At 52.6% G+C, this 25670-nt stretch overlaps 1 protein-coding gene across 1 annotated transcript in view; it reads left to right on the plus strand.

The window, feature by feature from the left end:
* The window catches only part of GALNT16 (polypeptide N-acetylgalactosaminyltransferase 16), a 112308-nt gene extending 88279 nt beyond the window's left edge, over positions 1–24029 (plus strand). The window contains exons 8-15 of the mRNA XM_047796136.1: positions 305–389; positions 681–784; positions 6496–6622; positions 8605–8697; positions 11313–11396; positions 14972–15113; positions 15761–15883; positions 21895–24029. Of these exons, the coding sequence (XP_047652092.1) occupies positions 305–389; positions 681–784; positions 6496–6622; positions 8605–8697; positions 11313–11396; positions 14972–15113; positions 15761–15883; positions 21895–22032 (896 nt within the window). The 3' untranslated portion in view covers positions 22033–24029. The remainder of the gene's footprint in view (positions 1–304; positions 390–680; positions 785–6495; positions 6623–8604; positions 8698–11312; positions 11397–14971; positions 15114–15760; positions 15884–21894) is intronic.
* The last annotated feature ends 1641 nt before the right edge of the window (positions 24030–25670 follow it).

Below are 25670 nucleotides of genomic sequence, written 5' to 3' on the forward strand. Positions count from 1 at the left end.
CCTGGTTACTCTTACTAGAATAGCATGGGCATCCCCTCTTTTCTTTTCTTTTCTTTTCTTTTTTCAGCACTTTTCATGCCCACTGACATATTATCCATTATCAATTTATCTTTGTGGTCTGTTTTACCCAGTAGATTGAAACTCCCTAAGATAGGGACCTGTCTCATTCTGAATGAAGGAATAACTGCACAAATTGCCCAGGGCCCTGCGCAAGCTGGGTTCTGATCACGGGAGATTCTGAGGGATGGCAGAGCGAAGGGACAGCAGCCCCCGAGCCCTGTCCTCACCTTGCTCTGTCCCTTAGGATTCGACTGGAGCCTGCATTTCAAGTGGGAACAGATCCCTCTTGAGCAGAAGATTGCCCGGACAGACCCCACCAAGCCCATAAGGTCAGGGCTGCTGTGGGCTCCGGGAAGACCCCTTCCTTCCCTGAGTCAGGGGCTTGGGAGGCTGCCGGGGGTCTAAGTCACTGGGGTTCCTGGGGGTGCATGACCTAAGGGCTGACTCTGTTCTGGGCCCTGGAAACAGAGAAGCCAAAGGGCAGGGAATGAGCCAGACATCCAATCCCAGGGACTCTGCAAGCAGGCCATCCCTGGGCAAATGGCCTGGGTCCTGGGGCCATTTAGAGGGGCCCAGCTTCTCCAGCTTGCGTATTATCTCTCTCCTCTCCTTGCTCCCAGGACGCCTGTCATAGCTGGAGGAATCTTCGTGATTGACAAGTCCTGGTTTAACCACTTGGGAAAGTATGATGCCCAGATGGACATCTGGGGGGGAGAGAATTTTGGTAAGTTGGGAAATAACCACAATAATAATAATAATAGGAAAGCCAGATTGAGTACTTTCCATGTGTGAGGCCCTAAGGACTTCACACACGTTAACTCCTTAAATCCTCACAACGAATCTCTGAAGAAAGTACTATTCTATCTCCATGCTACTGATAAGGAAATTGAGGCACAGAGAGGTTAAGTAATTTGTCCAGAGCCACACAGCTAGTCAACAAAGAGATTGGGTGGTCAGGGGAATCTGTGGCCACATGGCTAGACGCATGTGTGGAGGAACATTCGAAGTGGACTGCAGCTTTTCCACGTGGCTGCTTCCCAATAGGAAAGGCTAGTGGGGGTGGGGGTGGGGGCGGGGACTCGGGTGCAGTAGCGGGTGGTGGTTAAAGGTAAGCAATGGGTGCAAATCCTGGCCCTTCCACCTACAAGCTGTTTGATCCTGAGCAAGTGAAAGCCTCTCTGAGCCTGAGTTTCTCCAAGAAGCAGTTGTAAGTACTAAGTGAGATGAGGGGTGAAGATGCTGGCGGCCGTTATCATTACTTGTGAGGCCATTGGAACCGTCTAGTCCCAGAAGGAAAGGGAAGAGCCAGTGAACCCGCACCCCCTTCCCCATCCCCCCATCCCCTGACCCCGCTGGGTCACTGATGAGGCTCAGGTGAGATAAAAGTCGGATAAAGATGGAACATCTGCTGTGGGTTAAAGGCAGTTTGTGGAAGGGCCTATTTACACAGTGTGGGCAAGTTATAGGGACCCACGAGGGCCAGGGTAGGGCTGGGCTGGGAGTGCATGAGCTGAGAGCTGCCTCTGTTCTGGGCCCTGGGAGGGGTGGCCACCCCTCCGTCTGAAAGATGGGGAGGAAGCACGGAAGCTGTCAGGGGATAAACACCCACCCTCCCTCTCCCCTTCAGCTCCTAGGTGAGCGTGTCCTCACGTAGGAAGGAAGCTCAGTGGTGTAGCCCACGTGGGCAGCCCCCCAAGTTGAGGAGTGGGGTGGCGGAGGGCAGAAAGCGATCCCAGAGGTCTGGGGGAGTGGGGGGCAGGTCCCTGGAGGCTTGTAAAACACAAAGGCTTGTCCTTGCTCCGGCAGTGGCCCCAGTCCGTCCTTGGCAGAGCCCTTTCCCACGGCTTCCTTTTGGGCATCCTGACCAGGTTTTCTTGCCAAGCAAATAGCGCTGGTGGCATCTCACCCATCCGGCAGGTGGGCAAACTGAGGTGGGCGCCACCTTCCAGATCTCTGTCAGGAATCTCCACATCCGACAGGTGTAGCTTGCGCCTTTATGGGAGCCACTGGAGTGTTGTGCCGTGTGAGCCGGGTCGGAGTGTGTGTTCGTGGCGTGGGAGGACCAGGTCTTTCTCCCCTCCCTGATGGGGACAGCGGGACAGCGGGACAGCGGGAAGCGTAGCTCCAACTCAGAACCAACCCGAGTGGAAACAGACGCGGGATTTTCTCCTTTTTGTGGCTTCCTCTTGGAAACCGTTTCCAGGCAGGCACTTGGAGGAGTAAATTCTGGGAACTGAGGTGCAGTGACCCTTCCATTTTGACCTCCTTTCATGCATTTTGGGCCCAAATGCCCTCCTTTGTGTCCTCAGTCTCAGCGTGAAAGGAGCTTTGGCAAAACTGGTTTCCTGGAAAGACTGAGAGGGCTGGGAAACTAATGGTCTCTCCAGCATCCAGTGGCCTTTTGCTTTCTTTTTCTTTTTTCTTTTCTTTTCTTTTCTTTCTTTTTTTTTTTTTTTTTTTAAGGCTGAGGCCTGACGGAGAAACAAGTGAATGATCAAATAGCTCACTTCAAACTCTGCCTGAGGCCAGGGCTCAGGGGTTGGGGAACTTGAAAGGTGAACCGTGCAGTGGTTCCAGAGAGGGTTTTATTTCTTCGAAGAAATTCGAAGAAATTCCTAGGCTAGCCGTGGTGCTCAGATGTTCAGCTGCCGAGACTGGTTTTGAGCCAGGAGATCCCTGCTGCTGGTGGGTTTGGGCCTTTTGTTCTATTCTTTTGTTGAAGGAGGGGAAATGCCCAAATTGAGACTCATTCCTGTGCCTCCTGAGGGAGCCAATCACAGGAGCCCAGAGGCCACCTTGAGCCCAGAGTGGCGGAGGCGGGGGGGGGGGGGGGGGGGGGGGGGGGGGGGGGGCGGGTATGTGCGAACGTGAAAACCTTGCGACTCATATCAGGGATCCTTTTAAAATGTAGTTGGGGAGTTCCCGTTGTGGCTCAGTGGTTAACGAATCCGACTAGGAATCATGAGGTTGCGGGTTCGATCCCTGGCCTCGCTCAGTGGGTTAAAAGGATCCAGCGTTGCCGTGAGCTGTGGTGTAGGTCGCAGACGTGGCTCGGATCCCACGTTGCTGTGGCTCTGGTGTAGGCCGGTGGCTACAGCTCTGATTTGACCCCTAGCCTGGGAACCTCCATATATACCACGGGAGCTGCCCAAGAAATGGCAAAAAGACAACAACAACAAAAAATGTAGTCAAATCGTGTCATTCCACTGCTCAAGACCATGAAAGGGCTCCCGAATTACTCAGAGCAAAACCCAAAGCCCTTATGCTCACAAGCCCACACCAGCAGCTCTGCCCTCAGCGCCTGCTGCCCTCCCCCCACCTCACTCCACCGCTGCCAACTCTGTTCTTATACCCCCTAGATCTGTGCCCTTGCTGATCCCTCTGCCCAGAATGCTCTTCCCTAAGAGCCACCTGACCCTTCCTCACCCCCTTCAGGCTTCAGCTCAAATGTCCCCTTTCACTGAGAACATCCCTAATCAGCCTCATCAAAATTGCAGCCCCACCTCAGTTCCACTAACCAGATCCAATCTGCCACCTGCTTCATCGTGCTTATTACCATCAGCAGACGAGGCATCCTCCTCTTTTTCTCATCTAATTGTATTTTCGTTTCTTCTTTTCCTGAGTTTCTCTCTTATCCTACTAGCATAAGGGATTCTACAGCAGTGTTGTCAGTCTGTCATAAATAGGTCCTCAGGGAGTTCCCGTCATGGCTCAGTGGTTAACGACTCTGGCTAGGAACCATTAGGTCGCGGGTTCAATCTCTGGCCTTGCTCAGTGGGTTAAGGATCCGGCGTTGCCATGAGCTGTGGTGTAGGTTGCAGACACGGCTCGGATCTGGCATTGCTGTGGCTCTGGTGCAGGCCAGCAGCTACAGCTCCGATTCGACCCCTAGCCTGGGAAGCTCCATATGCCGAGGGTATGGCCCTAGAAAGCAAAAAAAAAAAAAAGTCCTCGGTAAAAATCTGTTGAATCAGCTAAAGAATCTGGTTCACAATGTCGCTTGCCAGACAATGTGTGAACTTGACATTGCAATTCTGCAACTGAATGAGCATATGACCTTGGAGAGGTTATTTAACATCTTTGCGTGTCCATCTTTATTCAAACCGTGGGGATAATGGCACCAACATCGCATGGATGCCGTGAGAATTAGACATCAATCGTAAAGAACAGAGATATGTGCTCAGTGAATGCGTGATGGTCACTGCTTTGACTGTCGCTGTCATTGATCGACCATGACAATAAATAATAGCAGCATGGAGAGTGTGAGCCGAATGGGATGAAGTGACCTAACTAGCATGACAAAGTTAGTCTAGCAGAACTGGAACTAGAAGACAGATCTTCTGTCCCCACTTCTAAATATCAGTGGCTGAACCAACTGCAGAGCTCTGGCCAGGAGAAGAGACAGAGGCCTGGCAGTTTGCAGGCAGACCTACGGCAGCGCATACCATAGCCAGCCCTGGGTGTGGGTCCACATATGCCAAATATCCAGTCCTGGTCTCTGGAGCACATGGGGAAGTCACCTGGTGCACAAAGGCTGGCCAGGAGGTGGGCCCTGTGGAGCTGTGCCAGGTGAGCGTCCCCAGGCCAGGCAAGGGACTACAAGTGGTCCTTAGAGACAACTGAGGAGGGGGAAGAAGGACCAAGGCTGAAATTCATAAAAAAATTGTTTTTTTAAAATTATTTTTATTTTTTCCATTATAGTTGGTTTACAGTGTTCTGTCAATTTCTACTCTACAACAAAGTGACCCAGTCACACACACATGTATACATATACATTCTTTTTCTCAAATTATCCTCCATCATGTTCCATCACAAGTGATTGGATATAGATAGTTCCCTGTCCTATACAGCAGGATCTCATTGCTTATCCACTCCAAATGCAACAGTTTGCATCTATTAACCCCAGATTCCCAGTCCATCCCCCTCCCTCCCCCTCCCCCTCCCCCTTGGCAACCACAGGTCTCTTCTCCAAGGCCAAGAGTTTCTTTTCTGCGGAAATGTTCCTTTGTGCCGTATATTAGATTCCAGATATAAGTGATACCATTCGGTATTTGTCTTTCTCTTTCTGACTTACTTCACTCAGAATGAGAGTCTCTAGTTCCATCCCCCCCCCCCTTTTTTAATGAAAAACAAACATTAAAAAAAACAAGGGCTATGGACTTTCTGGGACAGAGGGAGATGTTTTGATGTCACCAGGTGTCCAGCTGTAGGTTAATAGGAAAGAAAGTAGAAACTCAGAAGACTGTGAGGGTCAGCTAGCTGCTAAGGTGGGTCTTTGCCAGAAGTGACATTTGTTGAGTGGAGAAGAGAGTGGGTGACCAGTGAGCCCCCTCCTGGGAGGCAGAGTGGCCACTGCTCACATCTCCTGATACTCCCCGCATCTGAGCCCTGAGAGAGCAGTGGGGAAAGCTTTTGTTTTTAGGGACCACGGTCATCTGTGAAAGCTCATTCAGGGTCACCACCATCACCAAAAGAAGTGTGTCTCAAGAGGGCCAGCGGTAGCCTGTAAATGGAGACTGCAGGGGCCAGGAGGGAGGTCCCAGCAGCAGAAAGGTGCCAGCTGGAGCAACCTTTTGCTTGGTTGGTATTGGTTTTCCAGCTTTTCCATTGTCCAAATCTGACTGACAAGCAGATGTGTTTTTCTTTCTTTCTTTTTTCTTTTTTTTTTTTTTGTCTTTTCTAGGGCCACTTCCCGTGGCACATGGAGGTCCCAGGCTAGGGGTCTAATTGGAGCTGTAGCCATCGGCCTACGCCACAGCAACGCAGGATCTGAGCCACGTCTGCGACCTACACCACAGCTCACGGCAACCCCGGATCCTTAACCCACTGAGCAAGGGCAGGGATCGAACCCGCAACCCCATGGTTCCTAGTCAGATTCGTTAACCACTGTGCCACGACGGGAACTCCGCAGATGTGTTTTTCTTTAGTGTGTTTAGGACTTTGCAGACAGAGGTGGAAATAACTGATACTGCCATTCGATTCCGTTTTCCTTCTACTCATGGTTTCGGTGTTTCTGCAGAGCTTTCCCCACTGCTCTCTCAGGGCTCAGATGTGGGGAGTGTGTGCGGGGTGTGGTATGTGGTGTGCATGCAGCGGATGTGTGTGTGGTATCTCTGTGGAGGGGATGTGTGTGTGTGATGTGTGTGTGGAGGGGGTGTGTGTGGAGGGGGATGTGAGATGTGTGTGTGTGTGTGTGTGTGGAGAGTATGTATGTGTGGAGTGTGTATGTGTGTCGGATGTGGGTACACGCATGGAGGGAGCAGCCAGGAACATTGAGGAGTGGGTGCACCCCATGGCAACAGACCCGGGAGCTCTGCCCGCAGCATGAGCCTCCAAGGAGACCCCAAAGGCAAAGGAAGCCAGCACCTTCCCACCCCCACTCACGGGGGACTTGCCGAGGGGCCCTTCCCACCCCAACGGCTGCCGTCTCTGCAGAGCTCTCCTTCCGGGTGTGGATGTGCGGCGGGAGCTTGGAGATCGTGCCCTGCAGCCGCGTGGGCCACGTCTTCAGGAAGCGGCACCCCTACAACTTCCCTGAGGGCAATGCCCTCACCTACATCAGGTAAGTCTCAGTGCAGAGAGCACTGTACCAAGAGCCAGGACGTAGATCCCAGCCCTGTCGGTTACTCATGTGACTTGCAGAGCAGCGACGCCACCTCTCCGGACCTCATTCTGCCCCTTTCCATCCACCCCCATTCTGGGATTCTGGTACTTTGAGGGCCAGAAGAGTGAGGTTGGGAGTGTCCCTACCAGACCCCTCTTGCCTTAACTGTCTTTGTCCATGAGGGTCTTGGAAAACCGGCCAAATGACCAACCTGGAGTCTCCCTGCACTCACAGGATCCCAAGTACTGCTCAGGGACGCTATGTCCCACCCGTGACTCCATCAGTGTCTGCCTATCCTTGTCCCCAGCCACAGCGGGCACTTCATCTTGATGGGGATTGGGCAGGGCCCTGATGCCACCCCCATGGTCCCACTCCCCTGATGGTGGCAAGGGGGCGGATAGGAGGAGGGCCCAAGAGCTTCCCTCCCAAGGATGAGCTTCATCTTGTCAGGATCTCTTGTTGGCAGTGGCACCTTTCCTTGTCTAGTTCATCAAATGGCCTGGTTTTTTTGCTTTGCTTCTCCCATCCCATTTTTATTGTTTTTATAATTATAAAAGTAACACATGTTCACTGTAAAGATTCTTATATATTATCTACATACATATATGTACATATATTGTACATTCTCATTTTTACCTTTTTTTGTTTTTTTTGTTTTTTAGGGCCGCACCTACAGCATGTGGAGGTTCACATGTGGACAGCTCACTGCCACAGTGGATCCTTAACCCGCTGAGCAAGGCCAGGGATGAACCCACATCCTCATGGATACTAGTTGGGTTTTAACCTGCTGAGCCACAAGGGGAACTCCTCATATTTACTCTTTATATCATACAGAGAAAAAAGTGAAAAACCCTTTTATCCTGTCTCACTCTTATCCACTTGTGTCTCCAAAAGTAACTATGCTGGAGTTCCCGTCATGGCTCAGGGGTTAACGAATCCGACTAGGAACCATGAGGTTTCGGGTTTGATCCCTGGCCTCCCTCAGTGGGTTAAGGATCCAGCGTTGCCGTGAGCTGTGGTGTAGGTCGCAGGCTCAGCTTGGATCCTGCATTGCTGTGGCTCTGGTGTAGGCCGGCAGCTATAGCTCCAATTACAGCCATAGCCTGGGAACCTCCATATGCCACAGGAGCAGCCCTAGAAAAGGCAAAAAGACAAAAAAAAAAAGTAACTATGTTAATACATTTCTAGTCTATCATTTCAGGCCTTTTTTGGGGCCACACCCACAGCACGTGGAAGTTCCTGGACCAGGGATTAAACCCGAGACACAGCAGTGACAATGCTGCATCCTTAACCACTAGGCCACCAGGGAACTGCCATTTCAGGCCTTTTAATTTATTTTCAAATATATAGAGTCTCCGTGTAGAGACACATGCATTTGTGTTTGTTTGTCTATAAATGAGGCCGTGCTGTGTGTTTTTTCTGCAGCCTGCTTCTCTGCCACTCAACACCAAATGATGGCCATCCTTCCATGTCAGTACGTGCTAACCATGGCATTCTTTTTCGAGGCTATCTAGTACTCCATCATGTGAACATAGTTCATTATTGTCCTATTGATGGGCGTTTAGATTATGGCCAACATTTTCTTACACAAAGATTCTTGGACATGCTGCCCGCATGCTGGTATTTCAGTAGAATAGATTCCTTGCGGCCAGAGGGTCAGAGAGCATCCATACCCATAGAGTTGGTGGATATGGACAGACTGCCCTCCAGAAAGACTACTTATAACACAGCATTGTAAATCAACTATACTCCACAAAAAATTAAAATGGAAAAATCCCCCAAAGCCTGCTCATGGATAAGCACCCCGATCAGTATTGTTTTGCCTATTCTCCTGACCATGTCCTTACTCTGTACTGTACAGAGCTGATCTTGATCCCAGCCCTAACCCTGTCACCACCCTGGTGACATTATGCCTCTCCTGCTCCTTCCTCTCCTTTTAGGAATACCAAGCGCACTGCAGAGGTGTGGATGGATGAATACAAGCAGTATTACTACGAGGCCCGGCCCTCAGCCATCGGGAAGGCCTTCGGCAGGTGGGTCCCTCCCCCAGTCCCCCTTTGCCTTCTGCCACAACCTTAGCAAAACACGAAATCGTGTGTAAGCCAGGGAAGCTTTCAGCATCTGCTTAGTAACTGGGCTCCATGCCGCTGGGCTCTTGGGGCCCTGAAGGGATAGACAGACAAGGTTCTGGTTCTTGGGGTGGATGTAGCCTTGTGGGGGGACGCAACCAGACAGGGCTCGCTTATGGAAGTGCGGCCCAGCTGCTGGCTGCCTGCAGGACCGACATCTGTATGAGTACTTAAGACTGACTCGCTGCAGAAAAAACTGGGGGTTTTGGCTCTACCACTTGCTGCTCAAAACCTGATGGTGCTCTGTTAGCCAGTTTTTCTGCCCTGGACTGTTACGACTACAGACTAGTTAAGTAGTTTCAAGATGCAGATTGGGGAGTTCCCATCATGGCACAGTGGTTAACGAATCCGACTAGGAACCATGAGGTTGCGGGTTCAATCCCTGGCCTTGCTCAGCGGGTTAAGGATCCGGTGTTGCTGTGGCTCTGGCGTAGGCTGGTGGCTACAGCTCTAATTCGACCCCTAGCCTGGGAACCTCCATATGCTGCAAGAGCGGCCCAAGAAATGGCAAAAAGACAAAAAAGACAAAAAAAAAAAAAAAAAGAAGGGATCCTGAGTTGCTGTGAGCTGTGGTGTAGGTTGCAGACGTGGCTGGGATCCCGCATTGCTGTGGCTGTGGCTGTGGCTGGCAGCAACAGCTCCAATTAGCCCCCTAGCCTGGGAACCTCCATATGCCACAGGAGCGGCCCTAGAAAAGACAAAAAAAAAAAAAAAAAGCAGATTGGTTGTGAAACCAATTTAGTGGGTTGGAGCTAGTATTTTTTTTTTTTTAAGTGATCGAAAACTAGAACATTACAGATTAGTACAGAACAGAAAGTAGCAGTTGACTGCAGTTAAGGATAGGTATTGTTTTTTCTTTATAATTCAATGAATTTTATTACATTTATAGTTGTACAGCCATCATCAAAGGATAGGTATTTTTTAATGGAACTTTTTCTTCTTTTTACGGCCACACCTGTGGCACGTGGAATTTCCCTGGCTAGGAGTTGAATCAGAGCTGCAGCTGAGGCCTAAACCCCAGCCACAGCAAACACTGTATCCAAGCCATGTCTGTGACCTACACCACAGCTTATGGCAATGCTGGATCCTTAACCCACTGAGCAAGGCCAGGGATCGAACCCGAAACCTCATGGTTCCTAGTCGGATTCATTAACCACTGAGCCACAACGGGAACTCCTGTTTTGTGAAACTCCTGTTTCACTTGCGTGTGTATGTAGCCATATATGCACATAGGTATACTGGATCACAATATAAGATGTCTGTCTTTCTTTCTCTTTTCTTTTTTTGTTGTCCTTTTAGGGCCACACCCTTGGCATATGGAGGTTCCCAGGCTAGGGGGCTAGGCTGGAGATCAAATCGGAGCTGTAGCTGCCAGCCTACACCACAGCCACAGCAACACCAGATCTGAGCTGCATCTGCAACCTAGACCACAGCTCATGGCAACGCTGGATCCTTAACCCATTGAGCGAAGCCAGGGATCGAACCTGCGTCCTCATGGATACTAGTCAGATTCGTTTCCACTGAGCCACGGCAGGAACTCCTATTTCTTAATGTTGTGGTCTGAAATGTTTGAAAACATTATTAGTGATCCTCAATGGATCTCCTTCTATTTACTTATGTCTCTCGCTTAAAAAAAAAAAAAAAAAAAAACAAGCCATGTCAGTTTTTCTTTGAGTGGGGAAGGAACATTTGCTGAGGACACACCTGGGCTAGAAACTTACATCCCCCTAATTCATCTGATTCACTTTACAGAGAACAAACAGGCTCAGAGAAGCAATGAATTCATCTGTCTGTCAGTGGCCCTCATGGTCTGTGTCACTGAGGAAGGTGTCCATGGACACATCAGATGGTTATTATTTGCCAAATTTTGGAAAGATGCTTAAAGCATGGTTTTCCTGTTGGTCGGCTCTGCTCAGCTGGAATACAGGAAAGGAAATCTTCTAGTTCTCTGTGAAAATAAAGGTCAGGAGTTCCCGCTATGGCTCAGCAGATTAAGGACCCAACATAGTGTCAGTGAGGATGCAGGTTTGATCCCTGACCTCGCTCAGTGGGTTAAGGATCCAGCACTGCCGCGAGCTGTGGTGTAGGTTGCAGATGCAGCTTGGATCCACCGTTGCTGTGGCCGTGGTGTAGGCCGGCGTCTGTGGCTCTGATTCAGTTCCTAGCCTGGGAATATCCATCGGCCACAGGTGCAGCCCTAAAAGGGAAAAAAAAGGAAAGAAAGCCCAGGTAGGGGTATACTACCTGAGGTCTCAAGGACTGAGAAGCTGAGATTAAAGCGTGGTCTCCATGGACTGGGCTGATTCTGAAAGGTGAGCAGGAATTGGAGGAGATCGATGAAGCCTGGCCAGGAGCCCTGGAGTGTGCTTGCAGGTCAGAGAATGACTTAAGGCTAGTGGCTAAGGCTGCAGGGCAGGCTCAGACAGCCCCTGACCCTGGTGGCCTGGGGTAGGTGGAAAGAGGGGGCTGGCCTCCTGGGGTTTCTTCCCACCCCCTCTGAGCCTTGCCACCTCCTCCAGCGTGGCCACGCGGATCGAGCAGAGGAAGAAGATGAACTGCAAGACCTTTCGCTGGTACCTGGAAAATGTCTACCCGGAGCTCACGTGAGTGCAGCCCTCAGCCTGTATGTCCAGCCTGGGTAAGGGTTGGCGGCCTGGGGGCCTTTCAGCCTGCTGTCTCCCCAACCTGGGCAGCCTGTCTCTTCCTAGCTGCTGGTGTTTGTCTTTGTGTGAAGGGTCGGGAGGAACCAGGAGGATGTTACCAGAAATTAAAAGTGAGGTGTGACAGGGGCCGAAGTTTAACACACTGGGCTTTCGAGCTAGAAATGGGCACTGTCCCCTTAAGAAACCAACCACGACCTGTGGAGCCAAGGCTGCAGAAAGAGTCATCTACTCCGACTCTCTCCTCTCCCTTCCGGGAGTTTATCCTAAGGAAATAAAGCAACCAAAGCAGAAAAAATAAAATAAAATAAAAAAGCTATTAACAAATGCATGTCCACTGTAGGTTTCTCTGCTGCTGTGAAAAAATTGAACAACAACTAACAATAGGGGCTGAGTTTAGTGAATCACAATGCATTGATCTAAATAAATATTTTGCATCCATTAGTATTAGAATTAAAAAGACTGTGAAAAAAATATGGGAAAATATTTGCTTTGGCAAATGAGAAAGCAACAGGCAGATGGTGCCCATGTGCGGGCTATAGAACAGTGGACACAAGCTGTAATGACCAGGAGCAGCAGAGTCAATTCTTTTCTTCTTATGTCAGCATCCTTCTCCACAGCCTGGCGACATCATTCCTTACCTCCTCCGGGTCTTGACTCAACTGTCCCCTTTGGTGGGAGACGCCGCTGACCTCTGCATTCCCTGCTTATTTTCCTCTGTCACCCTTTCCGTCCTCTGGCATATATGTGGCCAATTAATTTTCTTGCCATCTCCCCACACTTGGTAGTCATGTCTGTGAGGGTCGAGGTGTTTCTCTGCTTCATTCACTGCTTTATCTCAGCCCCTAGAACAAGGCCTGTCCCCCAGTGGGAACTCAATAAATTGTTTTCATTGAATCAATTACAGAGGCAATAAGCCTCAGTAACAACTTCGACATTAACATCAGACCTTCCAGGAGTTCCCATCGTGGCTCAGTGGTTAACGAATCCAACTAGGAACCAGGAGGTTGTGGGTTCGATCCCTGGCTTTGCTCAGTGGGTTAAGGATCTGGCATTGCCGTGAGCTGTGGTGTTGGTCGCAGAAGCAGCTCAGATCCAGCGTTGCTGTGGCTCTCGTGTAGGCTGGTGGCTACAGCTCAGATCCGACCCCTAGCCTGGGAATCTCCATATGCCGCGGGAGCGGCCCTAGAAATGGCAAAAAAGACAAAAAAAAAAAAAATTATTCCTTCTAGACTGGAGCTGTCACTTTGGGGAATGGCTTATTCCACTGCTTTTCCCCAAAGATGTGGTGTTGGCTTTCCAGAACGCTCCAGTCCTCAGAGCCTGCATATCCTCAAAGGAGGGCACTCTTGGTGCTCTGAGGGCAGATTTGATTTTTTTTGGAAAACTGCCCCAGTTAGGTTGCAGCCAAGTCCAGTGAATAAGCTAGTTGATGAACCTGGATAATACAATCCTGGGTCCCAAATACAGGGTGACAAGACTGAAATAACAGAACACACTGACTCTGGGTGCAATATTCAAGGGATTCCAACACTATTTGAGCAACAGCAGCATCCTTGAAAAACGTTGGCAGCCTGGATTTCCGCAGCTCCCCAGACAGTTGCTGTGAAGGAAAGAACATTAATTTATAAAAGTGTAATAAATAAACAGCTCCCTCGAGCGGCCACTTTGAAGGGGACAGTTTCTTTCTGCAGTTTGTGGCACAGCAGAAACGAATCTGATTAGTATCCATGAGGAGGCGGGTTTGATCCCTGGCCTTGCTCGGTGGGTCGGGGATCCAGGTTGCCGTGAGCTGTGGTGTAGGTCACCGATGCAGCTCAGATCCCCAGTTGCTGTGGCTGTGGCATAGCTGCAGCTCTGACTCAACCCCTAGTCTGGGAACTTCCATATGCCTCGGGTGTGGCCCCTAAAAAGCAAAGGAAAAAAAATTGTGTCTTTTCTGAGGGAAAAAGGCATAGTCGTTTCTTTACTTTCTGTCAGAGTGCATGAAACATCTGGTTAGAGCCATGGACTCTAGGCCTCCGGGGAGACCAGGGCTGTGCCCCTCCTCTCCATACCCCTGTCCCCACGCCGTGTCCCACATCATCCCCTGAGGTCCAAGAAGAAGGAGTTTATAACTCATGAGCCTCAATCGATCACAAGACAGGAGAGTGGATGAAGCCAGTCGTGTTAAAGGAGGAGCATAAGTCATCTTCTGTTGGTTTTGTCGCCGTGTGGAAGTTTAAAAGTGATTTTTTGTTGTTAAGGTAGAAATTGCATACTTCGTTTCTGTCCTCTTTGGTTACACATCCTCGGTCTGCTCATTTACGTTCCGCCTCAGTTCTCAGGGTGCAGGATCAGGAGCTGATCAGGCTGTTAGTTAGAAAGGAGATCTGTGGGCCCCAAAGCTACCAACTTTCCTCCAAACAGGGGATCCTAATAGGTGGGCCACACTTGCAAATGGTCAGTGGGGACACTGAGGGGGCTGAAGGGCGAGGCTTTTCTCTCCTAGGTCTGTCTGCAATCCTGCTATAGCTCTGCTGCTTTTTCAGATCAGAGTTCTGCAGCTGGCCTCAGCCATTGCTAATGTATTACTTTAATTAGGATGGTCAGGAACAGTTGTGCAAGCTGCGCACTGCACAAGTACACCACATTAGTAGACATGGTACGTTTATTTAAACAACTCCTGGCAGATGGCAGTAAAGTCCTTCTTCTAACAAAACCGATGTATTATGATGATTTTAGAAAGGAATGCCTATTGCTATTTCTACAAAGGCATCCTAAGAGCTAATGTAAGCCCAGCTTGGAGGTGGTCCATAGAGAAGAAAGCAGAGGCAAACTTAAGAAGGCTACTGACATGGAGTTCCATCGTGGCTCAGTGGTTAACGAATCCAACTAGGAACCATGAGGTTGCTGCTTCAATCCCTGGCCTCACTCAGCGGGTTAAGGATCCGGGGTTGCCGTGAGCTGTGGTGTAGGTTGCAGACGTGTCTTGGATTCTGCATTGCTGTGGCTCTGGCGTAGGCCGGCAGCTACAGCTCCGATTGGACCCCTAACCTGGGAACCTCCATATGCTGCGGAAGTGGCCCTAGAAATGGCAAAAAGACAAAACAAACAAAAAAAGAAGGCTACTGACAAGCAGGACAGCTTAGCCTGGCTCTGCCAAGGAGCAGAGGAAGGGTGGTGATGGTCATCCCAGCCGCTCCAGGGATGCTACTGCATAGATGCCACAGGAGCTGCATCTGGTCTTGATGGGGAGCCTTGGTTTCTGGATTGAGCCCTGTCTCCACCAGGTCCTCTCAGGCTTGGTCTCCAGGGCAGTCCCTGGGGCTCCCAGAGCTGCTCAGATCTCAGTGGAGCGGGGCCCAATCTCCCCAGAGGCACCCTTGCCTCCCTCCCCATCCCCTGCTCCCCTCCCTCTGCTGCTAGGCCTCCCCCCAGTGCCCCTCCCCACAGAGAGCTGGGTGCTGCCCTCTGGGTGAGTGTGGGTAAGCCCGGGGAGGGCAGAGGACAAGCCTGATTGCTGCCTTTTCTCGCAGTGTCCCCGTGAAGGAAGTGCTCCCCAGCATTATCAAGCAGGGGGCTAATTGCTTAGAAACTCAGGGCCAGGACACGGCTGGTAACTTCCTGCTTGGCATGGGGATCTGCAGAGGGTCTGCCAAGAACCCCCCAGCGGCCCAGGTAAGCTGCGTAGGACTTCCGGGTCAGGACCGGGAGTGGGATGAGGGGCTTTCCTCTGCCCAGCTTCATCTCCTCTCTGTCTACACCCTCTACAGACCCATTTCCCAAGGACTCTGCAAGCTGCCCCCTCACACACTGTTCCTGCCACATCTGTCCCCTTTGGAGCCTGTCGCACAGTTGCCCTCTGTGCATCACCTGCTTCCTCCTTGCAGAGGGAGAAATGCTGCCCAAACAGCGCCCTGGGTTATAGACCGGCAGCAGGAAGGCCAGGACTCCTGTGTGTACGCACATGTGTATGAGTGTCGATGCACTGGCGTTAAACTAGAGCAGGTCGTGGAGACCCCATGGACTGGGGTCCCTGGCTGCCCTGCTCTATGTCCTGTCTTTCTCCCCAACCCTCAGCATCCCCTCCTCCATCCCTGATTGCCCTCTGCCCAGCTCCAGCTAAGCTCCCCCACCCCAAGATTGTACTATGAAAAATTTCAAACATGAAGAAGCATTGAAATAATTGTGCAGTGAGAACCCATGAAACCCACCCCTACTATGTGTAGGACCTTCTTCCAAAATACACAGCATGTGTATTTGCTTTATCACCTGTCTTCCCCTCTGTCCATTCATCGTTGAACTTTTTGCTCCCCGTCTTGCAGGCGTGGCTGTTCAGTGACCACCTCATCCAGCAGCAGGGCAAGTGCCTGGCTGCCACCTCCACCTCCATCTCCCCCGGGTCCCTGGTCGTACTGCAGGGGTGCAACCCGAGGGAAGGCAGGCAGGTAAGGCTCCTCGCTCCTGGGCACAGGATGGCCAGCAGCCCTGGGGAACACACAGTGGGGGTGTGACATACAGACTCAGGCCCTCCAGTGTGAGGATTTGTGGGGGCCTAAGCCAGTATCAAGCTCAAGGCCATCGTTTTCTTCATGAGGAAGTACTTCGGGTGAATAGTTGGTACATGTCCATCCTGCATCCTGTGAAGTTCCGTGAGGGCAGGGACTGTGTATCCTGTCAACGCTGTATCCCTGGCCCCTGACAACCGGCACAGCCACAATGAAATGTTACCCTTACTGAGAACCTTGCTGGGGGCGCCCATAGATCGTCTCATCTAATCCTCCCAGTAACCCAGCAGCGTGGGTGCTAGTGCTAACTCCATTGTACAGGTGAGAAAACTGAGGCTTTCTGAACTTAAGAAACGTAGCAAGGGCATTCCCTTGCTACATTTCTTTTTTTTTTTTGTCTTTTTGCCATTTCTTGGGCTGCTCCTGTGGCATATGGAGGTTCCAAGGCTAGGGGTCTAATCGGAGCTGTAGCCACTGGCCTACGCCAGAGCCACAGCAATGCGGGATCCAAGCCGAGTCTGTGACCTACACCACAGCTCACGGCAATGCCAGAGTGTTAACCCACTGAGCAAGGCCAGGAATTGAACCCACAACCTCATGGTTCCTAGTCGGATTCGTTAACCACTGAGCCACGACGGGAACTCCTACATTTCTTGAAAAAAGAAAAAAAAAAAGAAATTGTAGCATAGTGGAAACAAATCTGACTGGTATCCATGAGGATGCAGGTTCGATCCCTGGCCTTGCTCTGTGGGTTAACAATCTGGCATTGCTGTGAGCTGTGGTGCAGGCCAGCAGCTGTAGCTCCGATTTGACCCCTAGCCTAGGAACTTCCATATGCTGCTGGTGCGGCCCTAAAAAGCAAAAAAAGAAAGAAAGGAAGAAAGAAAGGAAGAAAAAGGAAAAAGAAAAAAAAAAAGAACTGTGGCCAGGAGTTCCCACTGTGGCAAAACTGGATCAGCGGCGTCTTCACAGTGCTGGGACACAGGTTTGATCCCTGGCCTGACACAGTGGGTTAAGGATCCAGTGTTGCTGCAGCTGCGCTCAGATCTGACGCCTGGCCAGGAAACTGCATATGCTGTGGGGTGGCCAACGAGGAAAAAAAAAAAAAAAAATGCATCAGATCACATAGCTGGGAAGGGGTAGAGCTGAGGTTCAAATCCAGGTCGGTGGCTAGCTTCTATGGACCTCATTACGAGTTACGGTGTGACTCGTAAGCCCACAGCCTTACCCCAGCACAGAGGAGATGCTCAGGAAGATTTCCTGACGCTGCCTGCCTGGGGAAACTGCGATGCAGACACAGAGCTTTCCAAGCTGCAGTGTCAGGCTCACAGGAGCACTGCCTTTTCCATTTGTCAAACACTCTCACCTGCCCTATTTTCATTAATCCTGGGAGATGGGTGGGGCCCACCTGTTGAGGAAGAAACAGATGCTCAAAGCATTGAAGTCACTTGCTCAGGGGACACAGCAGCCAGTGACAGGGTCAGCCCCACTCTTGGGAGGGCCGCCCCCTGCCGAATAGACACAAAGGCCAGAGTTCTTCTCCAGCCCTTCTCTGCCCACCGCCCTCTTTTTTGTCTTTTTAGGGCTGCACCCGAGGCACATGGAGGTTCCCAGGCTGGGGGTCCAATCGGAGCTACAGCTGCTGGCCTACACCACAGCCACAGCAAGGCAGGATCCTTAATCCACTGAGTGAGGCCAGGGCAAACCCGCAACCTCATGGTTACTAGTTGGGTTTGTTAACCACTGAGCCCCCCGACGGGAACTCCTGTCGGCCCCTTCTGTGGGCAGGTAACCCCCACTGTCCCTGACCCTGGCCAGCCCCAGGGCCAGCCTTCAGGGCAGCACTAGGGGCAGGGGGCTCTCCGATGCGGCCTTCAGGGCTTTCCTCCCACCCTTGTCTGTAGCCTGGGTCACTGGGTCAGCTCTTTCTTTAGGGATGACTCTCGGTTTGCTCTTTTTTTCTGGAAAATCAGCCCAGACCCTTCCTTTCCCTCCAGCATGGGGCGGGGGCGGGGGGGGGGGCGTATGGGGAGCAATTTGTGTCCCACAGCCTGCTTGCTAGGCCTGCGGACACATCTGAAGCACTTCCTGGTCGGGACTGGCGACTGCTCCTGCCCACCTCCACTGCCTGCCCTCTGCCCCTGTGCGGCAGAGAGGCAGGTCCTCAGGCTGCCCTTCACCTGGAGCGCTGACCTCCCTGAGGGTCAAGGCTTTAGCCCCCTCCCACCCCCTCCTTGATGAGGCCAAAGTCAGAGGAGTAGCTCCTAGGGCAGCCGCCACTCAAATACATCCCTGGTGATTTTGCCTTCATGCTGACCCAGCCTCAGGCAATCCTAGGATCTCCCTCGGCTCATTCCTCTGTTCCTGCAAGTCCTGCCAGCCCCCCCAGCAGCCGTACCCTCTCTTCCAGGAGGACAAGATGAGCAGCTCTCCCGGGGCAGAGGCCTTCTTGGGTCTTGGCCTCCATTCCTGGTCTCCCTTTGCCCCTGTTTCTGAAACCACTGCGGGGTCAGTTATAGGAGAGAGACCTATGCACAGAGCTGCTCTGATGGGGTCAGCAAGTCCCAGCTTGGTCACCCTCGCACCTCTGAGCCTCAGTCTCCTCACTTAAAAAATGACGAACTCGGAAGTTCCTATTGTGGCTCAGGCGGGTTAAGAACCTGACTAGTATCCATGAGGATGCAGGTTCCATCCTTGGCTTCGCTCAGTGGGTTAAGGATCCAGCATTACTGTGAGCTGTGGTGTAGGTTGCAGATGCGGCTCGGATCTGTTGTGGCTGTGGCTGTGGTGGAGGCCGGCAGCTGTAGCTCCGATTCAACCCCTAGCCTGGGAACCCCATATGCTGTGGGTTCAGACCTAAAAAGACAAAAAGAAAAGAAAAATGTCTGCCTTATAAGGAATCTGCAAGAACCAAGACCCTGGCGATGGGGGAATGCTGTGAGGTGGTATGGTTTCTCTGGCCAGGCCAGAACAGAGGCTGGGAGCATTGGGGAGACCCCAAGACTGTGCCTGATGGCACTGGTAGGCAGTAAGGAGCCTGTGACTTGGAGGGCACATCCTGATGCCTGGGTGATTCATTCATTCACCCATGCATTCATTCTTCATAAACAGAGCTGCATTGGCTGCCCACCTGGTGTCAGGGAAAGGGCAGATCACGTTGGTCACAAAGATTAAGGAAGGGCATGGTCCCGGCAATGCCCAGCTGGGAGAGTGTGGCCGAACCCTCCCAGGAGGTCCGAGACTGGAAGAGCATACGGCCATAGGATGCTAAGAGTGCCGGACTTCCCGTCGTGGCTCAGTGGTTAACGAATCCGACTAGGAACCATGAGGTTGCAGGTTTGATCCCTGGCATTGCTTAGTGGGTTAAGGATCTGGCGTTGCCCTGAGCTGTGGTGTGGGTCGCAGACACGGCTCGGATCCCGCGTTGCTGTGGCTGTGGCATAGGCCTGTGGCTACAGCTCCAATTAGACCCCTAGCCTGGGACCTCCATATGCCACGGGAGTGGCCCTAGAAAAGGCCAAGAGACAAAAAAATAAAAAATAAAAAAATAGGTTGCTAAGAGTGTCAGAGGGACCAAAGGCCCTGTCCCACCCCTCCCCCACCCCCATTGCCCAGGACCTTTTAAGCCAGAGATCCCTCTCTGCTGGAACCACATGGACCAGAGAGACGGGTTCCCAGCCCCACACCCGCAGCCTGGCATTCCTAAGGAGAGTCCAGACTCTGCATCCTCCACCTTCCACCCTGTGTGCACATTGCAGTTGCTTCCTCTCTCTGCCCACCCCGCCTCCCCCCTGCAGCCCCAACCCTGGCCCTTTCAGTCGCTCTGTTGCTCCAGTGAGAACGTAGCCCCGCCCCTTCAGAGCCCTGTGGGCTGCAGCCACGTGGCCCTGAGCAGTCCCCACTTCTTAGGGAGGACAGAGGACAGGATGGATCTAGGAAGAGGGGAGATGGATATGAGGGAGGAAGTGAGGAGAAAAACCAAAAATGGACCTGTCTCTCTGTTTACTCTTCCCTGAGCCTTGAAACCTGGGTCTCAGCCTCCCATCCCTTTCAAACCACACTCCATCTGGCCACTTGCAAAATGTTCTACAGGAACCATTCTTGTCCCCCTTATCAAGCCTGGGACAGGGAGGTGCAGGCAGGGAAGGCACTGACCTGGGCGCTCCGTTATGACTCTGATAGGGGACTCAAGTGCCCCTGCCATCCCACTGGCCTCACTCTTCATCTCTGCTGGGATGGCAGCCAGTTCCCATGAAAGGGTGTAGGTAAACGGCCACACAGCTACCGGCCAGGGCAGAAACTTGGGGCTGCAGGAAAAAGAAATCTTGTTTGAAGGAGTAGAAGATTCGCCTAAAGCATTCTCATTGTGGCTCAGTGGGTTAAGAGCCCGACTAATATCCATGAGAATGCAGATTCGATCCCTGGCTTCGCTCACTGGGTGCCAGCATAGGCCGGCAGATGCGGCTCAGAAATGCGGTTTTGATCCCTCGTTGCTGTGGCTATGGTGTAGGCCAGCGGCTGCAGTTCTGATTTGACCCCCTAGCCTGGGAACTTCCACATGCTGCAGGTGCAGCCTTAAAAAGACCAAAAATAAATAAATAAATACTTTTTTTTTTTTTAGGAGTTCCTGTGGTGGCACAGCAGAAACGAATCCGACTAAGAACCATGAGGTTTTGGGTTCGATCCCTGGCCTTGCTCAGTGGGTTAAGGATCTGGTGTTGCCGTGAGCTGTGGTGTAGGTCACAGACTCGGCTGGGATCCTGCATTTCTGTGGCTGTGGCATAGGCTGGCAGCTGTAGCTGTGATTGGATCTCTAGCCTGGGAACCTCTATATGCTGTGGGTGCAGCCACCCCAAAAAAAATTTATTTTATTTATTTATTTTTGTCTTTTTTTTTTGTTGTTGTTGTTGCTATTTCTTGGGCCGCTCCCACAGCATATGGAGGTTCCCAGGCTAGGGGTTGAATCGGAGCTGTAGCCACCGGCCTACGCCAGAGCCACAGCAACGCAGGATCCGAGCTGAGTCTGCAACCTACACCACAGCTCACGGCAACGCCGGATCGTTAACCCACTGAGCAAGGGCAGGGACCGAACCCGCAACCTCATGGTTCCTAGTCGGATTCGTTAACCACTGCGCCACGATGGGAACTCCCCCCAAAAAAATTTATTTTAAAGATCCACCTAGGTCTAAATCTCAAGTGCCTACAGGGCACATGTGGGGAGGCTCTGGAGGAGAAAATTTGGGCCCAGGTAAAACTCTGGAAAGTGGACACCTGGGCCCCACATGCAACAGAGAGCAGATCTTCAGCTGGAACCAACTGATGCCACCAAAGAAACTGCGTCCATGTCTAAAGGAAGCTGGAAATGCAGGTTGTTTTGCTTTGTTTTGTTTTTTTAGCTGCATCTTCGGCATATGGAAGTTCCTGGACTAGGGGTCAAATCGGAGCTGCAGCTGCCAGCCTATGCCCCAGCCACAGTAACACCAGATCTAAGCCTCATCTGTGTCCTACATCATAGCTTGAGGCAACGCCGGATTCTTAACCCACTGAGCAAGGCCAGGGATTGAACCCGCAACCTCACAGACACTATATAGAAATTCTTAACCTGTTGAGCTACAACAGGAGCTCCTGGAAACGCACATGTTTATGTGACAACTAAGTCAAATTTTAAATAAGTAGGATTCAAGCCAAAACAAAAAACTATCTGAGTTAGATTTCAGTTCATGAGCCTCTGATCTAGACAGTAACTTCATGCCAGCCTACAAAAGCAAGAACAGATCAGAACAGACAGGCTTCAAGCTTGGGGGTGGGGTGGGGGTGGCTCTTCTGTAAGGGACACAGACGATTTAAACAGATGTGTCCTAGGGCCACTTGCATACGTGTGTAACGAAGATACCAACATCGTTATTAATCATTTTTCTCTCTTTCCCCTCCTTTCCTGCCTCTGTCCGCAGAGATGGAGGAGAAAAGCCTCTTTCATCCAGCATTCAGTCAGCGGCCTCTGTCTGGAGGCCAAGCCCGCCCAGCTGGTGACCAGCAAGTGCCAGGCCGACCTCCCAGCCCAGCAGTGGCAGCTGTTGCCGCACACATGACCGTAGCCCCGGGCCTCCTGTACCTTTTGCATGAGACTTTGGGACCGGAAGGGGGTTAGGGTGGGGGAGTGTAAAGCGGGCCGTTTCCATCTCCTCACATTTCTGCAAACAGAAGTCATCGGCAAACACCGCTGCCACGATACACGATTCTCCAAAGCTTGTACCGGGAGGACGCAGGCGAGCTGCCCCGCGGCCCTGGCCGCCATCCCAGCCTTGCCCGGGGAGAGGATCAGGTCGGGGTGCCGGACTGCTATTGGGCAGAGATGGGGCAGGTGCCCTGGCCCCTGTTACCTCCCTCCGCCCTCCTGGGCGGTGTCAGCCGGGGAGGGCAAAGGCAGCCATCCACACAGGTCCCGCTGGGTCAGGGGGCCTGTCTGGGGAATCGGGCGTGAGAGGAGAAAGGGGGCAGCGTGAATGGGAGGCAGGCTGAAGATGGAGGAAGGAGCAGCCTGTAGGGCACGTGGAGAAGGGGAAGAAGTGAGCAACTCAGTGGCCTGTTCCAGACAAGTGCAGGGCTGGAGGGAGGAGGGATGGGATCTCGGGCAAAGGATGGCTGATCTGCAGAAGGACGTGGACGGAAGAGCAGCAAAGCACGGAACCAGTGGGTCTCTCCCCAGGGACCTAGTTCCTCCCCCACAAGCCAGGCCCGGGGTCCAGTGCCTCCAGCCCTGCACTCTGGTCCCCACGTTCTCAGCAAGGGGCAGTAGGGGGATCTCCAGGGGCAGCCTCAGGACAGTTTATTAACAGATCCCACTCCTGTTTGGATGTGTGTGAGGACAAGACCTCTCCTTCGGGCTTTAGTGACCAGCGGATGCCCTGGCCCCCTGCCTGGGTGCTCCATGGGGACTCTAAGGACGGGCAGCAGAGAGCCACCCCACTCTCCATCCTAGTTTTTGACTCCTGCCTTCTCATAAGCCCCTGTCTCTGTAAATACAGCAGAGGGTCCAGTGGCCGGTAAGAACGGGACCTCCATTCTGGAGCCTCCCTTAAGCCCTCCAGGCTGGGACTGTTCCTCACGCTTCCCCACTGCAGGAGGCAGGCCCTCGGGGCTCAGCCGCTGCAGTGGCCGGGAGGCCGCCTGGTGGCCCCTGTTTGTGCTGAGCTCCCAGTTCCTTCTCATAGCCACTGGGCCTCTCTCCCCCTCCCCCAGGGCCCAGGCTTGGAACCACTTCTGTTCCCCATGCTCATCTTTCCCCCGCCTCACTGGCTCAGGCACTGTGATCTTAGGCAAAAGATTGGTGGTACCAGGACCCTCGAGGGGGGTCTCCCACCCAAAGCAAATCAGCCCGGGACCCCTAGGGAGCTTATGGATTCCAGAGGGCCTAGGAATCTCCTGAAATGGTCCCCCAAATAGTGTGTGTGTTTGCATATATGAATTTTCCTGGGGAGAGGGTCCGTGGATTCCCCCAGCTTCCTACAGAGGCCCCTGATTCCCTAAGGGTCTGAACTTCTGCTCTAGATTGGAGCCGTCATACCCCTCCCCCTCCCAAGTGTGCCTAAACTGCTGTGGGCCTGCTCCCTCCACCCAAGGGCTGTGGTCTGCAGCACCCACCCTGGAGGGCTCTCCGTGGTTTCCCCTCACCTCTAGCTCCCACTGGTGCCCTCTCAGCAGTGCTCCTGTGCCCCAGCGTTCACCCCCTGGGCTCACCAGCAGGGAGTCCTTGCCCCCCACCTCCCGGGGCCAAGCTTCTCCTGTCCCACGTGATGTTTCATCTGCTGCCATCTCTGCTGTGCGTGTCCACCCCAGCGGGCAGCGTGGATATTTAGGGACAGGGAGCTTGGGCACCTGTCGTCGAATGCAAGAGGACGCCTGCTCTGAGAGTCTTCAAAGGGCCCCTCCTTGTGACCAGCCCAGGCTCGGCGCTCGTCAGCCATCCTTTGGGACTCAGCCCTGTTCTGTTTTCGCTTTTCCTCTTCTTGACCAAAGCATGTGCCACTAGCTGTCCCTGAGGACCTCGTCTTTATGAAAAACATCTGGAATAAAACCACTTCTCACATGCAGACGTGCACCAGAGCCTTCCTTTCCGACTCCAGAGCCACGGCCTCCAGCGCCGCCTTCCCTCCATTCTGGAAAAATGAAGGTGAGCCTGCTCAGTTCTCACATCCCCTCCTGCGTCTGGTACCTCGCTCCTTGGCCTACGTGCCCCCAGGGGACCCCAAGGACTCTAGATGACAGGTGGCTGTGCTGGGAGGAGCCAGCAGGTAGGGCAGGCTGGGACCAGAGCCCAGGCTCCGTGGCCTCATCAAGGGATCTTACGTGGGGCTTCGACACAGAAACCAAGGGTTTCTCTGAATACTTGCCTAGTGCCAACCCTCTTTCCTTCCCTGGGTGCCAGCCCGGCCCCTCGGAACTACGTTTCTCTTTTTCTGCCACACAAAAAGTAGTGGCAAGAATGCAGGTGAGACAGTTTTCCGAGGTAGAAACAGCAAAGACATTCCAGAAAGAGTCCTCCCAGCCTAGCCTTGTTTGATCGCGTAGCAGACGCTCAGCGTAATGTTTCCATGGAAACCAGTGGAAAGCCCCCACCGTTTCTGTGATCAGAAGCTGAATCTTCCCAGGAGTTCTCCTTGTGGCTCAGCAGAAACGAACCCAACTGGTATCCATGAAGATGTAGGTTTGATCCCTGGCCTCGCTCCATGGGTCAGGGATCTGGTGGTGCCGTGAGCGAGCTGTGGTGTAGGTCGCAGACTCAATTCGGATCCCCTGTTGCTGTGGTGCAGGCTGGCAGCTGCAGCTCCAATATTGACGTAATTAGATTGATTACAGTTGTAATTGATCCAATTAGATCCCTAGCCTGGGAACTTCCTTATGCCTCAAAGTTTACACTGCCCTAAAAAGACAAGAAAAGCAAGCAAGCAAGCAAGATGAATCTTCCCAGGTGAAAATAAGCACCGCCTCAGTGCACACAGGAACTGTAGACAACAGGCCAGTGTCTGACCAAACCTCCCCCAGAACAGCCACTCTGCCTCCGTCCCCACCTTGCCTCAGGGCCATTCATCCAGGACCTACCACCAGGCCTCAGAGGCCCAGAGCAGAGCCCTAGCTGGCGACAGTTCTGAGCACACAGCCTGGCTGCACAGTCCGTCTGTCCATCTGTCCTCCCAAGGAGCACGGCCCACTGCCCACTGCTTCTCGGGCCTCCCTCCCAGCCAGGCTGAGCCAACTTTCCACGCTCATCTTGTTTTACTCCCTGCCTTGAAGGGCTCCCCACCTTTATTCCCTGGGAACTAAGGCTGTTTGAGCTTGGCCAGCCCCGGGGAGGAATCAGCACAAGTCCTGAGGCTGATCATTAACCATGGCCTTGGGCCTGTGTAACCTGAACCCAGCAGAAAAGAGCCTTCAGACCAGGTGGGGGAGGGGGGCATGCAGGGCCCGCCTCCCCATGTCCAGCAGGGTGGGGGCCCCCCTCTGTGTCTTGGCTACAGCTTTCTCCTCCCAGGCCCCTCAGTATGTGGGTCTCCCCAGTCACAGTTGGGAGAAGTAACTCAGGCAGCAGCTCAGTCTTCCCAGGGGTCTGGCACCCCCAGGCCTGCGGAGGAGGAGGAGTGGGGTGTGGTCGTCTCCCACCAGGGGAGCAAGGGAGGAAAGCTGGAGAGGAAGGGCCGGCGTTCATAATATCCACCACTTCATTCCCGAC

The sequence above is a fragment of the Phacochoerus africanus genome, chromosome 9, assembly GCF_016906955.1.
Source record: "Phacochoerus africanus isolate WHEZ1 chromosome 9, ROS_Pafr_v1, whole genome shotgun sequence".
Lineage (NCBI taxonomy): Eukaryota > Metazoa > Chordata > Mammalia > Artiodactyla > Suidae > Phacochoerus > Phacochoerus africanus.